The sequence below is a fragment of the Strongylocentrotus purpuratus genome, unplaced genomic scaffold (assembly GCF_000002235.5).
Source record: "Strongylocentrotus purpuratus isolate Spur 01 unplaced genomic scaffold, Spur_5.0 spur5_scaffold_8, whole genome shotgun sequence".
NCBI lineage: Eukaryota > Metazoa > Echinodermata > Echinoidea > Camarodonta > Strongylocentrotidae > Strongylocentrotus > Strongylocentrotus purpuratus.
In genome coordinates, this window is record NW_022145614.1 from 3,298,751 (window position 1) to 3,316,962 (window position 18,212).

The 18,212-nt window shown below is 34.8% G+C and overlaps 1 protein-coding gene across 1 annotated transcript; it reads right to left on the bottom strand.

Moving 5' to 3' along the window:
* Positions 1–406: 406 nt before the first annotated feature.
* Positions 407–17,661, bottom strand: LOC574826 (Runx transcription factor dimeric partner CBF-beta). Its single transcript, NM_001040015.1, is given in 5 exon segments — positions 407–2,185; positions 2,919–3,035; positions 12,537–12,653; positions 14,906–14,992; positions 17,215–17,661. Coding segments are annotated over 5 exon segments (525 nt in total). The 5' UTR covers positions 17,293–17,661; the 3' UTR covers positions 407–2,059.
* Between the last annotated feature and the right edge of the window lie 551 nt (positions 17,662–18,212).

The window sequence follows — 18,212 nt, forward strand, 5'->3', positions numbered from 1 at the left end:
CTAAAGATGAAATAATTTAGGATATGAATTCAAAACACACAACCCGCTCCATCATAAAGGCATAGGTAATTAGGTATACATTATGTAACCAATATTGGTCAAAAAAACGTTTCCCAATCCAAATTCTTAATTTACCTTAATGTTTGAGCAAAACATGCATTTAGTAAACCAGATAGCTATTTCATTTATAGTTCGTTATTACGGAAAATGAAAAGTATGGTCAACCTATGATAATAATCTGTTTTTAATCAATGTTATTAATACATTGTCTTTTTCAAAATCTTTTCGTAAAAACATAGTAATAACTTAATATATGTCGTTCATCTTCGAATAGTTTGCTATGTTTTCCCGGTAGGCCTATTAAAGATAAAATTATTACTGACGCAAATAATAAAGATTACACACATTTTCATGTTATGAAAAGAAATGTAGTTTGTACATAATTTATTACACACATACTTCGCTTTCATCACGATGAAAAAATACACAAAAAATGGGAAGACTAACAATTGACATTTTAATGATTTTCCCTTTGAATAAGGAAAAATCGGTTACAAATCCTATTTCAATCAGAATTTTTCATTTCCAGCACCAATGCCATACACATATTCAAAGGAGACCCACCCCCTCCCCCTCTCCCTCCCCCATCCACAGTTTATTTCACGCTAACGGAATATGTTGCGCTATTTCACTAGATACAAGCGGGAAATGAACCTTTAACAGCGGAGATTTCAGCTTTTCATTTTATTTCCATTTTCAATAATAAGACATAAAATAACTTTCATATTCGAATGAAGCTTTTGAAAACAGTTTCATATCATCACTAATAATATTATTGTGTCATGAGTATAGAGTAGCCATATATCCTATCGTTTGGGTTTTTTTATAATTACAAATACATATTTCAGATAAGGAAAACACTGTTCTGTAAATCCATGTGAAGCAGAAGAAATTATTGAATTTTCGTTGCTTGCACACATTGGAAGGACTCAGAATGAATTAAATTTCTTTTTCATTAAGATTACGAGGTTTAGAGAGCGGTAATATAAATTTAAAAAATGGGTGTTTCTTGCATGCCAAACACGTCGTCACAATATCTTTTCTTCAATTCTCTCTCGAATAACACTAAGTCCAACTCCTTGGTGAGATATACACAAAATTAAATACATCTTCATATCAGCATAAAAAGAACACAATGAGAGTTTCAAATATATACATTCGATGTAGTCAGTACAAGCATAATAAAAATAACGTTGAAATTTCTTCCAGAAGAAATTGAAAGTAAAAAGTTATAGAATATAATGAAGTATCAAAGGAATGAAAAAAAATCACTGTATTTTTTTTTTCTTCATCAATATTCTACAATGTACAAAATATGTACATAATCAAAATTAATCATACTACTGTGAAATCATCCACAAATTCATCTATTCATTTCTAATCTATTCGAAATACGTTTTAGGTTCGTAGCATCGGATCAATTTACTTTGTGAGTTTCTACTCCATACATCATGCAAAAAAAATCTACATATTGCCAAAAAAAATAACTCTAAAATCCAACCAATTTTGCAATATCGCCACTTCATTGTTGGTTTCACTACACAAAACAAAATCATATTTTCTAATCTACCTCTTAATTCCTACATAAAACGAATAACAGTTTACTTCACTTTGTTCACACATCATTTTGTAACTTAAATAAATTATCCCTTTATATACATCAACCATCAAGACAATACAAAGATGTTTTATCTATAAATATACATAAATACACTGGCAAAAATAGTTCTTTCAGTTTAAAAAAAAGGATCCAACACTCCAATTCCCCCTGGCACTCTTCTGAAAACGCGAAATAAAATCACAACATCTGGACGAGAAACTTATCAAAAATACAAACATTTCAGAAGACACTTCGTAGCAGTCGCGCGTTCAAAGGTAGACATCTACAGACCCACTCTCTCGGTCGCGCTATGTCCATGTAGGTTTCCTATGACAAAGTCCGATAACAAGCACAAGGAATATTCTATGGCATTGCAAAGTGATATTTCTTGGGACATTCTCACGTGCTCACCTCTCTGCCAACTTGTTGTTCAAACTCTTTTCGATGTAACATCGTTCTCTCCTCAAACTCTCGAAGTCTCCTGTTTTGCTGTTCCATCGTGGCCCGGTATATTTCATCTTCTTCCTGTTTTTGACCAGAAAAAACATGAGGTCGGTTAACCAGAAACTGTCATTACCCAAAGGTCATGGGGCTTATCTCATCACAGTGATCAACTGCAATGACGATAATACTCCTTAATTATGCTATCCTAATCGTATCCCTATGATGTAATGGAAGGGTGAATATCATACTTAATTTAATCCCATTACGTAAAGTTCACCAATGAATATCTATTCCTTCAATCTCTTTGTGTTCTCATCATCGTTAGTTTATCACTTTCCTCAGAAGCTCCATTTAAAAAACATACTAAAAGAAGAGGATGTCAAGCGAAAAGTTCTCGCTAAAGAAACCAAAATCTAAATACTTTTTGTGGTCTGTTCCCTTTAAATGTCATTATCTGATGATTCATTCAAATTGTTACAAGATTCTTTCAAAAATCACATGAGAGGTCTCTTTATTACATACATCATGTGAGCTATCTCCAAGGCAGTAGTATGAATCTGCATTTTCATAAGTGCGCCTTCATCAAAATTATATCCTGTAGCCAAACTATATGCAATCATTCTCATACGAATCATCAACCGAGGTGCTTCCCAACAAAAATGATGTCATTTCGTATGTACCCTCCCCGGAATTTTCTTTTTACTTTGATTGAGAAAACGGTAGGGAGGGCAAAATGCGTATTGCTTACTGTTCAAACATTGAGGTAACTTGTATAAATGTACGGAGGCTGTATGATATGTGTCATGTGCCTTACCTTGGCTCTTTGAGAATCAAACTCGACATGACCGACTCCGTCCAGCCTGTTGAGATCAATATAACCCCTCCATATTACACATACTCCATTCAAGATGAACTGTGACTTTAGGCAGACCTGCAGAAGAAGAAAAAAGAAAATACAAATTTGATTCACATCATCAAACTGATACTACATGAATATAGAATTTATATAATTATACAAATATATTCATCACCATCACGGCAAGACCTTATCACTCGTAGTTATCAAATCTAAACGTGCGCATGAATATCAGACGTGTATGCAAAAGAAAACCATAGCCATATCTTATGGCTTTTTATAGGAAACTTTAGAATCATGTTCTGACAAAATTTTCGAAACCATCAAGAAAAGCGTAAGTTATTCTGCAAATGACTAAATTTTATGTGCAGCCGAAATATATCACGGTACATTGTCTTAATGTGTTGCTCAATGTATACTGAATATTCGAAATCCTATGAATCTTGAAATGCGTCATTTTAATTCAGAAATTACGACGATAACGGACGCCATTTATGTACAAGGTAAAAGCGACATCATGCAAATCATTCTTTTCGTCGACTTAAAACAAATCAGAGGATGAAACGACATTAAACCATGAGTTTAAGGCGTGTTAGATTTACAACAACAAAAAGGTCTGATTTTCTATAATAATGTAACCTTCTGATGTGTATATCCAAGTATTAAATATATGTTTAATATTGTGAGCGGTGTAATGGTGTAGGTATGTTGAGATGAATCATGATTCATGAATAACATGATGTCCCCTTGAAACTTTCATCACACCAATATCAATAGACTGATCGAATGATCATACTTATTTCATTCCACTTTTCAAAACAAAGATTGTTTCTACGCATGATTCGTCTTTCTCTCTCTCTCTCTCTCTCTCTCTCTCTCTATAGGCCACATGCCATAATGCCATAATTTCACAATTCTAACAAGTTTACTAATCTGTTTCATTATTGGTTTTCGACATAACCATCCTCCCACCTAATAAACTGAAGGTCAAAACATGTTAAATCAACATCAAATGAAATATACTCGGTGTAAATAAGAGTAAAAACTGAATATGAAAAACTGCTTGTCCCCCGACTCCTCTTCACAATGATGTTCTCCCAATCTTTACACGAAATGGATATTTCGAAATATACGGTATCCGGTGTAGTTCGTAATAATGGCTATACAAACACCTATCACACATGACAGATGATGCAGTCTTTGGATCATTTATGAGAGATGTATTGACACAGTTTTAAATACAATGACCTTACTACGGTGTTTATAGATTTGATCATGCATATTATCAAACAACTCAACAACCTTGGAATTATTCTATTCAAACTGATTTCATTCAATTTTATTCTATTCCTCATTTGTTATTTATCTTGGGTAAATAAAACACTATACACCTCTTTATCTGGGGTAGGTAAAAATGGGGCGGCTCAGAAGTTGCAATGTGATGCCTGATGGAGTATTCGCTTGAGTATTGCACGAGCATAATCTCCAATCGACTTTGGTGGGTTGGCTCCGCTGGGCTTGATAGTAGCAATCGTTGTTGCTGCTTCGGGCTAAGGCTGTTTCATGCTCTATCAACTAAGGTTTGGAATGATCTCGTCGATCAATACAAGGTTATTATCTTATCTATACGTACAACAAGTAGATAAATACTAGCTAAATTTTACGTTGAAATGGTAAAAGTTTTCAGATGAGAAAGGGCATCATTTCCTACTCTTCCTTTTAGATACATGCTTTAAAATGTGTCGATCGTTTTAAGTTTTTAACACTAATTTCTTTTGAACATCTCTCCAATGATCATTCCTGCAGTAATTTTACAGTAAAATTTGAATTATGAATACAATTATAATGAAGTATATTTCTCGCCTTTTAAATCATTATGCTTCTGTTTTAAAAGAGTGAAAGCATATGGAATGTTTTGCTTTTTCCCTGATATTTTAATATCTAAATAGAAAATTTAACTGTCAATAGTAAATGAGGTATAATGCTGACTTTTCATCAAAATCTGAACTTATTTTTTCCTTCCTGTCATCAAAATAATGAAAACCTCCCGATCGCGTTTCATCGAATGACCAAAAGAATGAGATCTTACGAATTTCGCCCAGTAACCACGTTTAGACATCGTGATTCAGAACGAAATCAAGGGCGAGAGTTTCTAGCTTTCACCTAAATTGCATTACACATACACACGCACATGAGGCGTCGACTGGCAATGAACCGTGAAATTAATTTATTCATTATTTCTATGTGTTCATGTGTCGGTGGTAATTTGACGGAAATGGTGGAGCACAATAGTATAATTACTAATTAGAATTGCGTTTAACTTGAGTTATTGATTATTATTCATGAGCACGTTCGTGTTCCGTCGACATATCTTGATTAATAGCCCACCTGTCGTTCAGTGAGTGGATATACCTTATTACCACTGTTTCCACGCGTTTTTGATTGAATGCTTTTGTCTCAAATAAACATTGATAATGAAATACAACGTAAAAATAAAGAGAAAAAAGGTATTTCTATTAAAGAAGAATCAACAATAACACATATTGGGAAGTGCTTGGGAAAAGTTTTGTGTATAGTCGTGAATTTCAAAGCGATATTATCTGCTGAGTTCTTGATTCTTCTCTGTTTTTTAAGTTAGATACAGTCATGTACATTACTTTGGTAGCACTCTGAAAAAATTCTATATCAAAGCATGAAACATTTCACATACACGGTAAGAGACGTGTAAGTTGCGAGATCCTATATAATAAATGTATATCGTGATTAATTTAGAGGAAAATGCAATTGTTCAATTTGATTTGACGTTTACAATCATTGAGGTAGCTGTACTAGTGAACCTAGTAATGGAAATGGCGAATTCAAAGAACACTTTGCACATCATGTCCTATGAGTTGTCTTATATAACTGGAAATCTCATTGTGGTTCCATGATTGAAAAGGCAAAGCATCTATTCCGATCGACATTATAGTTCAAATCTAATTAAACGTACCAACCAACGGTTTGTATTCACATACAAAGTGCTTATATATAAATAAAGTTGAAACTGCTACAAGCACTATTTTTTGTAACATCTAAATTTGTTAATGCTGTCATTAAAAAACATTATTCTGGTCAAAAAAAAATCAATTAACGTCAAATGAAGTATTTTGTTTGGGTTACCTACTTTCCAATCGTTTCAATTAAACATGAAATTGTATCAAAGCGAGACAGAAAAACACTTTTGAATACCATTCTTCACAGTTAAGGACAATAAAAGGGTCGATTTCTTTAGTAAAATTCGGTTCATCTGAAAAATTAATATTTAATCCCTATTTAGACAAATTAATAAGTACGAATTTCGCACCAATACCACCAATTCACCTGATGTATAGTAATCGTGATGTTTTGGACACCAATCCCATGATTACATGCATTGTCTCTATGTGATGAAAGGTTAATTAAAAGACAATTATTGCTCCTAACTGAATATGATTTAGCCCCTACCAATAAAGGTCAATTATTGTACCGCGTATTGTGATGAAAAGAGGCAGAAAGAGACTAACGCCCTCTCTCACCGTTTAGCAGTGTATCGTTTCCGAGAAATATGACGCATTGGTCGTCGTTGTAAGAGGCTTTCACTAATGGCCAAGCGAGTCGTTTTCTCTTATGAGGAGACAATAACAAATAATCATACCCTTTTATTCATCGCCATGTCTTTTATGATATCATTTCTAAAGCGGAGGTAAAATGATAGATTGCAGGACTAGAAATCCAAAGATGGAGAGAGTCAAAGAAGAATGTATCTAAAGTATGGGCTAAATTTAGCTTCACTTTTCTACCAAGTATATCGAGACTAATCCATGTAAAATATATGAAATCCCCTACCTGACAAAAAGCTTAGAATACCGTAAATCATTCTAAAAATGCAGTTAAACCTGAAGCTTATAATCAACGCCACTACAGGCCGCCTGCGTGTACATGTTTGGAAGAAAAGTGTAATGGCTTCATGCCGAGAAACAGAAGGTCGTATTTCACATTTCTATGAAAGTTGTGAGTTAATAATTCTATTACATGCACTGCATGCTGGTATTCATTTAGTAGAGGCTCCTTCTATGGGGTTATAGATACCACCATGTTGGTAGTCTGGTACCAGTCTGCGGGGGCGGGCGGGCGGAGTAGCGTCCGTCATCATACGGCAGACGATTCTACACGGCTTTCTACGAAACCCTGCTGGTTGACTTCCGGCTAGACGTGATGTCAATGTCCGCTGGTTGGTATCCCCTCTCCTACCGTAAATAATCACGACATTGCCTTCACAAGGAGAAGCCCAGTCCAACTCAACTACATCATCCAGCAGTGGATAATACGATTGTACAAATAGCTTCTACCCCTATTCACAACTCAATCACAAATGAATACCCATTTATTTCAATTGATTACAAGCCGAACTTCCGCTCAGGCTCAGCCGCTTATAAAATAAAAGGGGAAAAACACGATTCCGTGGAGAAACGAACAATGGTTAATTTACCAGCATGGTGGGTAGGAGTGTGCGTGCTTTATGCACGACTCCGTGAAGACCGATACAGACCAAGAATAATAGCAAAGTGTCAAAGAGGAGAAAATATATCTCGCATGAATGCGCTTTGCTTAATTCCCTTACTCATATTCACTACACGGAAACAAATCATTTATAAAGGAAGAGGATCTACGTTTAGGATGTAACTCAATTGATCTTTTAAATTCATTGACTTATAATGTACGTTAGTATGTTTAGATACAGATATATATTGGGGGAAATCTATGTTTCAATATTTGTACTAGATTTTCGTTTACTTTCAGTTGACCATACCATATGAAATTCTTTTCAAACGGAGGCAAATTAAATTAGTGACAATAAGTGAGAAGAAACAGGACGGCAACTATCGTATGTTTACAAAAATATGAAATAATGTGATTAATCATCAACATCTTTACGAATATTTGTGAAGTAACAAGAATCTTGGTGAAGGGTCATGGCCATTAAAAGAAAAAACAAAGTTGCAACGTCACATCTTAGAATACAATGTACTAAGGAGTTCTTTGTTGGGTTGTTGTCATGTTAGCACATGGGGTCATATCGGTGTAAAAAGCGGTGAATTACCGTTCATAATACGTCATAAAACGACTGATAAACAAAAGGAAATAATAGAAAAGAGAGCACATTTTCCGGTATTAAATTCTCGCAGGGGCAATTTAAATCTCATCAAAGAATAGGCGAATTAAGAAAATTGAGAACGAATTGGGAAAAGAGAGAAAACACACACAAAGTTTAGAATGAATGGTCCCAAAACAGGATATGTTCAAGACGGGTAGTGCAGGGTAGGAGAGTTCATCGACACATACAAACCGTCGTAAGAGGTTCAACAATACCTTTCCAAAATGATTAATAGCCCGTCTCATTGACAGCCACTATTAACATGATCACTTTCAGAAAAATTACCCCTCCATGAAAATCACCAAAATGCATTTCCGCCCTCGAGTTTTAGGCTATTGTTGCGCTTTTCAAAACACCAAACCGTTCATGCGCAATCTGCAGGAATTACCCCTACGGCTAGACGTTAACCTTTTCACAAATCTATTTAATAAAATAAAAAATATATTGCGATGTTTCCTACCTATTGTTTCTTGAATCTATAATATTCTCTCTTTGCTAAAAGGAGGTAATGAATTTTCGTAGCAAAATTATGATTGATCATTTAGTATCAAGTAGATTCCGAAATCGCCATTAAAGGATTTACAATGGTGCGTTTTGTAAGGTTTTGCTATTTATCCATGTATTTTCCTATTCCATTGATTGATAGTACTCTGGGATATTTTTAGCTTTAAATTAAATTCCATCTTCTCACCGTGAACTTTATGTTTTAACGATCAATTATTATTTCATGCATACCTGTAAATTTCTTCGTAATACCCATGTCTTGCATAGTACAAGCCCCGTGATATTACGGTCATGTAACATGCAAGTTGGAAGTACAACCATGTTATGACATGAACAATAATTGCCTTGGTGTTGGTATTGAAGTGTACTAAACTACTAATGGACTTACAGATTAAACTGACCACTTATAATTCATAATCTGTGATTTCTTATGGTGTACATGTACTTATTAAAACCTCCCCCGTTATAGCGTTTCATACAGAAACATATCGTACATCCCATGGTACAAAATGGCGCCACAATGCTGCTGTACGTCTCGGCACAGTATATCCCCAGCCTCCATAACCTATAGGCTTTACAAGAAGCTATAAAATCTCCCTATAATATGCCCAATAAGGATATTATGGTCTTTATGGCTAGAATAATAGCATGTCCGTCCAAAGTGACCGCTTGTGTTATTAAAGTGACCATGTTTATGGGTCATTGTAAGCGGGTCAAGATCATTTCCCGAGTCGAGTTATTGTCCGTGACACGTAATTAACAGAAAGGTGGAACCATTTCGGACAAACATGGTGTCCAGCGAACCTGAGAAGCTTCACAATATTTCCAATCTAATAACAAAGTAATAGGTATGAAAACTTGGAGACAGATTGGTTTAATTTAATTACATATGACCTCGGCAGGCGTATCCAAACGTGTAAATCATCATTTAAATCCATAATTGATGACAGAAAGAAATAACATAATTATGTTGATCCTATATGATTGTGAGCCTCTTGATGTGTGTATTCTGTTGAAGTTAAAGATAAACTTGAGTTCTGGTAATGCGATTGCATTGTGAAAGAAAAGGTGTGGAATGGATCAGAAAAGTTGATCATATAGCATGTAAGTAATGGTGAGTAATGCAAGGTTCTGGAGTCATCAAAATCATCATAAATTTGGCAGAGTCTTGGTAAAGTAACAATCACTTACACAGAAAGATGTATATGGGACAACACACATGGTGTCGGGGCTAGTACTACCCTGATTTCCTTATCTTTCTATGCTCATTACTCAGCCAGTATACATTTTCTTCCAAAATTGTTTGGAACATGACATTTATTTGTATTCTTGAACATTCAGTGTAATTTTTGTTAGATTCTGTGAGAATTCATTTTCTTTTTTTACCAGAACTCAAGTTTATCTTTAACAATGGAGGACAATAAGTGAGTGTGTACCTAAAGGAAGATGATTTCGGTAGTACGTTTTCAATAATACGTATACGTATACAAAAATTAAAACAATCTTTTATTATCGTAGCAGGAATTTGAAATATTACCGCATGTCTTTTAGATACAGGTTATTATTCTATTCATCACTCTTTTCGACATAGGGTTCAAATCAAGTGAAATCATTTCTAGAATTTTCTCCAAAAAGAACACTTGCCCTTTCAAAAGAATTCATTATCACTTAGTCAGGAGTCATAATAGTATTTTATTTTTAACTGATCACGTGAAGCCTGTCCCAAATGTTTCAAAACTTGACCAAAACAAGATAAGATTTTTAATATTTGTTAATTTCCAACCGCAGCAAAACTTCATGCAAAAATAAAATCATTGGTTTTCATTTCATTTGGAAGAAAAGAAGCATTCGCTAAGGTTTGCAACCTTCACAGTTCTTTCAAAACTTTCACATAATGAAGATTTGTTTTAAATTTTGAGAAACTTTTCTGGAGCAAATAATTTTATACAAATATAATGCTCATGTTGTTGACAAGCAATAACAATTGCTCTTGAACCGACTTAGAGTGTTCACTACAGTTTCTGATGTAAATAAATAAGCTCATCAAACAATTCGATTGCAACACATTTCCTGAAATTTTAGATTGAAATAACAATTTTTACAGCATTTGTTAACAAAATACAAATTAGCTATACAACGAGCAATTTTCATGACAAATGTCAAATGTAGAGTGAGTAATAATACATTTGAGATTAAGAACGCTCAGTAGTTGATTCGTATCAACAACAAAACGTAAGCTTTAACGAAGGTTGTTGGCAAATTGGTACAATATAAATCAATGTACAGCAAAATAGTCAGATTTTGGATGAGCCTTTTTTGTGGTCTATACCGCATTTTTCTAAATCATATCGGAAAGGGCGATTTACCGCTCTTTAAGCGTCGAGAAAAGCAGCCAAAAAACGTACAATATCGTGACAACGGCGATAGAAAAACATTAATTCATATTCCAGTCGATGCATCATCAACAAAAACTCATTGCAAAAATGAAAACTTTCTGCCAAATCATTTTAGATTAGCCTTAGCGTGGGGGTCTATTGTACCAATAGTTATGCTAAATGGATTTAGTATGTCTATAATTGCGTCAGAATTAGAATAACAAATTTATCCATCACAACATTTATGAAATGATTCATTATCTAAATGACAGATTTAAGAGCAAAAGGATTGTAATCCGTAAAAAAAAAACTTATTGAATTGCCTTCATTATACGAATCCTGTTTTCGTTTTTACAAAGATTACGATCGCAACATTTTAAGAACAATCAACACAAGGCCAATTTCCATTCCCTATTGTATGTCTCATAGAAATCAAGTTATGATTACGTAATACTTCGTGTTCATGTTCGCACGTTTCAATAGGAGACTAACAATGTTATTGTAATTGCCTTAAATTGATTTTTCAGAAGTAGTTGCTATCGTATTCAAACGCCCGTTTGAATTAAAATAGTAAGCGGACAGAGAGGAAATTCTTTCAAAAAGTTATATAATGCAATCAAACAAAATAGGGGGAGAATACAGCGATATAACATAATGAACACAGTGTATTCAATATACGTTCTGCAAATTATAGTGCTTATTTCTAAATAATCTCCTACATAATTTATTTCCCCTGTATGAATTATAATCACTACTCCATGTTTCAGAATACTTTCGAATTACTTCGCACTTTCTTTCTATTCAATATCTAAAATCGTAGTATTTTGCGTCGAGTTAGATGTAATAATTGTTGTTTTGCTTTTCGCTTTTCAGCTCAAACAATCACTATTGTTGATCAGAGGGGAAAATCGATGAACTCTATGCCGAAACAAAATGCTTTACAATGTTTGTGTGTTTTCTTATTACTAAAATGGGAGAGTAACTCTCACACATTGTCTACAACTTTTTGTTTTAATTAACAATTTAGAGTAGAGTGTAGAGTTTCTAATTTTTGTACGTGTTTTTTGCGATTAAGTAATATACACATTTTATGTAATGCAATTGATTCCATTAATGCATTGTCATGATTGTGAAATTTCTTTCAAATGGAGCTGAATGATCATACTTCGAAGGCTTATTAAGAGTAAAAATCTCCCATATTAGTTCATGAACTACTCCAATGATATTTGGTGTAACATTCGATATGTAATTTTGTTTTGACTGTGACTGTGAGTTTGTTTCTGGCTTTGTATTTTCGTCTTAGGCCTATATTTGAATAACTGACATTGTGAATCTTAAATGTAATTGGTTTTATCATAAAGGAGTTTCTTTTTCTTTTTCTTATCATGTTTTTTTGAATGATTGAAATGATTTGTAAGTTTTTTATATTACGCTAATACGTCCGGGTTCCACTAACATGAAGGACGTTAGGAAGCTATTTTTTAGCATATAGTAATTTCTTCTCTCTAGTTGGTTTCTACTTACTTTTCCGATTTCTTTATCGAAGTCGACATATTCTTTGGTTGGTTTTCTGTCAGTCGTCTCGCTCCACGAGTTAGGATAGAACTGAAGATGGAGATTTGTACCCGTTGCTACAAATGACTGAAATGAAGAAAAGGGAATATGATAACAATAATGGCAATTAGAAAATGAATAATCATTTTCTGTAAACATTTCACATCATTTAATTCATCAGTTTTAGCTAATGTCCCTATCGTTTTCTTGGTTAATTTCATTCATAATAACCAAATGCAATACACTTCTTGAGAAGACGGGTTGCCAGTCTTATTCAGTTGTTTTGGGGGAAAAGTGGGAATAATTACAACTCGTTTACTAATAATTAGAAAGCGGCAGACCAAGAATGGACTCACAAACTTAACTTTGAATAATAAAGAAGTAAATAATGAACATCACTATTATGGTTTGAAAGTATATGGTGATCTGGTCACAACGCTTTGTGATCATTTCTCATTTTCCCTTCTAAATCTCGACATCCATCATCTGACCCGTGTCATACAAGATTAACAAATTTTTCTTGAGTAGGTCGGTACAATAAAAGGCACTTTTGAAGTGAAAGGCAGAAGCTTGGATTTGTTCTTTGTAGCCTGACTGTGTAAACACTAGCAGGAACAAGGCCGCTTCTCCCCATGTACAACTAGCGAAGAGAAGGACGAGCGTGGTCCAACTGCCCCGGCGGGCTAGGCCTTCAAGCGACGCTCAGGATATGGCTAATGGAGGTCCTTCACGACTCGGGAATTTAATCACTTTAAGAACCTTGAACCATTGGTACGTGATTTTTCATTATTATCCTCTTTTCGGACTGTTTTTGAGTGAAAGACGTTTTCATATTGGTAGAATTAATACCAAGAGTGCCCTAAGGGTATGTGAGGGGTTGCTTGATTGAAGGTGTACACGGCACGTTTGTATCAGCTGGCTGGCAGCATGGTTGGGCGAAGGATGCCTCTCATATCAGACACCGTTGGGTACCCATGTCTCAGCTACTCCCGTCGTGTTCGGCTCAGCTTCGGATTGCCATGGATCTCCAGCTGGATATCGTTTATAAGCATTATCCCCTTACATGATGACGATTGTACAAAGATATTACGAACATTCAATGCCTTCATGAAACACAGGGCATTCTATTATTGTGAAGCTCAAACCGAATAAGCCTATTATGCTTTCGTCCAAAATGCTGTGAATTTTCATTCCGCGTCTGGCAGCCATTTCTAATTCTCGCCAACCTCGTGTATATGAAATGTTTAAAATAAATTTGAAACCATTCCCTTATTCTATATCGATAACTGAACATATTGACCTGCTTCTGGACTCGAACCATTCGAATATTTGTAAATTAATAACTCTAAATTGTGCATGAAATAGATATTACCACATTCCAACGATATCAAATTATAGATAAGTTACTATATCCCCTATGGCCACTTCATAATATACCGTTAAAATGATAACACACCGTTTACCTTGATAGAGAAGGGCTCTTGAATACGACGTCTCATGCGGCGGAAAGAGGGATTAAGTGATGAGTGCACCTATCTTATCCCTCAAGGCAACCCACATTAATCCCTTCAGGGAGAGCTTTAAGCCAGACATTGCTTGCCCATAGAATTATTCTAACGCATTACTGTCGGCTGCCGTCTGGATGACAAAGACGGCAGACCAGCTTAATATTAAAGACGGTGCTTTTTCGATATTTTGTGGAAAAAGAATGGCAACAATCTCATTTATTCCTGAAGAAAAAGCTGAAATGCTAAATATTATATCGGCTGTAAAATTAAATGTCCCTTATTGAATTAACAGATATGAGAAGAGAATATTTTCATAGAGATAACGAAAGGAATTGAAAAGTTACTCCCCATGGGAAGCAAGCAATATCTTTAAACTATTTTACCTTCCTCCTAAAACTAAGTTAAAAAGACCCTAAACGCAACTGTGTTTATATGCCAATATGCAACATTCAAATTAAAATGTGACAAGATATATACACCACGTAATCAAATCTGCTTTTTCCAAGAGGTTCAGAATGATTTTAGTAATACATTATTGAGCAACTATATATCATCTGCATTCTACCCTACAAATTATGGTAAAATTACAAGTTAAAAAACACTTTCTACAAATAAATTTAAAGTACTACCTTGTATAGAAACCTTTTCTGCACAAAAATAATATTGTATGTCAATATTTAGTTGACTTTAACATCTTATCTTCATAAAAAAGAAGATACAGATCTCATAGTGTGCTTCTTACAAAATAAGACTCACTCTGATTTGGTCTTTTTGTCGATATTTGACTAGTATCTTGCATAATATAATTATGTTTCATTTCAAGTTACTCACCAGTTGTGCGTGTCCTTCTCTACAGCTATTAACAAATCTCATCTGTCTCTCTTCTTGTGCTCTATCCCGATATCCCGTGTAGCGAAGCTGAAAAAAAAAAATCAAAAAGTATATTTAAATGAGAAATTAGAATATGACTGTAAATTACAACAATAATATGATATTTCTATTATTATGGGGGTTATGATAAGGACATAGTATGTGGAGATGAGTTGTGTTATTGATTAGCACAAAACTATTGATTTAGTTTCATAAAAGATCAATCTTGTTTACAAAATAAAAAACCTTTTCATGCCACAGATACATTGTTTGAGACGAAGAGATTTCAGAAATATACCGAGTTTGTGCCAAGTTATTTACAACATAATTTGAAAATGTTATTATTAGTACAAATGTTATCATTTTCTAATTTACTTATTTTTAGATTCAATGATACTATATACAAGATTAGAGTCGTAAATCTTTTTCCGTATTCTTCTTTTATGTGGTGTATTGATTTTGTTGAAGAGACTATAGACAGATTATGCTCCCAATTTTTTGTAGGCAAAGCTGCGAAGCAAGCCTATTTGCACAATTATTTTGTGGTAGTGACACAATCTAAAGAAACAAAAATGAAGTATATCGTTACATAATGAGGTGATTTTAACACATCTATCGTTCATATTAATAGTAAACAGAAATTTGATAATGAATCTATGTTCATAACTTGAAGAACTTGAAGTTGGAAAAGCATTTCCATGCAAGATTGGCAGTGAGTTGGACGGGACAGTATCGATCGACTCAACAAGGCCGTCTCGCTATAACCTTCACGTTCATCAATGTTTTTACGCTCTCTTCCATGTCAAAATTATATCGATTTCCTTGTATTCATCAACGTTTCCAATCTATGTTAGAGCATTATTCTATTCTATCTCTTCAATCATTCTTTTGTAATTCGCATGACCTCCTAAGGTATAATGACTGGGTCATGGTAGTGCGAACGAGACACGTAGCAGCATGGGTTTAGCCGCCAAGTGTCTGAGCAGGGGGTACGCTCGGCGTGACTAGCCCGTCAACGCGGCGTGAGAATGACTACAAGTCTCGGCGCCACTGAATGGATCCACGTGGTGTCTAGGGTCAACCACACATGTACATGACTTCAGCACACGAAACCTCTTCGGTCTCTCCCCTAAAATAGACAAGTCATTCTCAAAATTCAACCATCTAATCAATACAATTACTAAATTCCCCACAAGCGTACATTTAGAGTTGGGGGAGATATAACGTTGCAACCAGTCACGCAATGCATTGGCCTGGCGTACATCTTTGTACATCCGTCTGAATTATTCAATTGGTATTTACAGAAGACAAGGAACTTCCCAAAGCAAAACAAACATGGAATGCTACTTTTAACGGAGCATTTCTTTGCATTACCCACAAAAACGAATGTGAAATTACAAAGACAAAACCTACTCAGTAATTCTATACTATATGTCCATGATTTGAACAAAACTGTTTCCAAAACCAAACATTAAAGCGTGAATTTCTTTTTAACAATATTAAGTCTGGTACAAAACGTCCAAGAACTTGAAGGAGTAAAACAAGACTGGATGCTGCACCCTCACATACAATTTATCATTAAGTCAAGCCGTTTATAGCTTTAAACTCAAGCACTGATAGAAATATTTTTTAAAAATACATTTATGATTTTGTAATTTAAAACTTTAACCTTCATAATGATCAGCCAGGATGTTATTGTCATCATACACTGCGGATGAATATACAACCGGGATGTATACATTTTCTTGCTAAACAATCTCTCCAACGAACCACCCACGTCTATTTTACGTGCGAAATGGCAGTTTAGGGTATACCAAACAATATTATGTGGACTTGTAATACTAATAGTCAACGAGTAGTATGGTGTTTACCTTTTCCTCAAAAAACTCTGATACCATTGTTACATGTCATTGACCTGAAGCCGTAAATTCGCGGAAGGGAAAACATTGTGTTTTTGTATTGCGGGTCGGAGTTTACAAATTACGCAATCAGCAATGGAACTTTGCCAAGCGGAACAAGCCAGTACAACAGTGTACCACATACCGAATATATTCATCATCATCATCATCATGCGGTATTACATATGTTTCGTTTTCTACATCACAATACACCGCGTGGAATTATTCTATTCTCTATTGAAAGAAAAAGATTTTTGCCATGTGCACTTTGGCCCCATTCAAATGTGTGAGGGAAACACGTTAAGGAATAGAAGTTAATTGATTTTGATGGCGAAATACTATTTTTATGAATGATAATAATAATGTACTCACCTCTGAATCGCGACCCAACTTCCTAAATAGTTCATCATTCTCGAACTTGCTCCTCTGATCAGGAACTACTCTGGGCATAGTTGACATCGGTATTGGTTAAGTGTATCCTCACACGAAGAATCAAGAAATAAATAATTACAAGATAATAATTTTTCCACTTTCTGGTCTGGAATCCGTAAAATGGTTGATTGTCTGATTGTGTATCTTTTGAGTGACACTACAAAATAATGTCGATCTGTAAATTCCCAACGAAACGAACAAGTGCAACGCTCTCAGCACGCGTGCTCAACTACTACAGCTGGTCCGTTCAACATTTACTGGAATTTATTGAAGAAAGGTTCTCGTGTTGTAGCCGCTGTGTGCATGCATGCTATGACGAGCTCATTCATTGATGACTCGAACCTGTATTAACATAACCACCCCCACAATTGTGACGTCAGAGACAATAACGCCGTGATTGGCGGCAGTCGATTTCGGGGTAGGCGAGTCCATTTCTATTAATAGGGGTGGTAACATGTTGTCTATTGGCTTTGTTCAATCATTTTCTTTAACTATCTCAGCCAATTTTCTTATAAATTTTAGTTTTATTTTATTATTTGATCTTTTAAATCATAATGACGTTCATCAAATAGCCTTCTTTGTTCTTAATTCTAGTACCTATTTCCTTATTTCCCCTATTTTATTGATGGATGTTTCCGAGCAAAGTGCAGAGATGGTAAGAGGATTCGAAGTAAAAGGCTATGCATAATGCGTGGCAAGTGCAGTGTTGTTGTATTTACGTATCAAACTGTAAAGCAAACTTTTTTTACGAATAAAACAAAAACCCTCTTATTGTTCAAATTATGTCTATATTTTATGATTTCCTCGTACCTACAAATGGAACGATAAGGTAGAAGACTATCTGCCTCTGTTCGAAGGCTGTAGACATTCCAATATGATTGACTAATGCTTACTCAGTGCTGGAGTAGTCTTTATGCATGGTCGTATGTTACTCATCG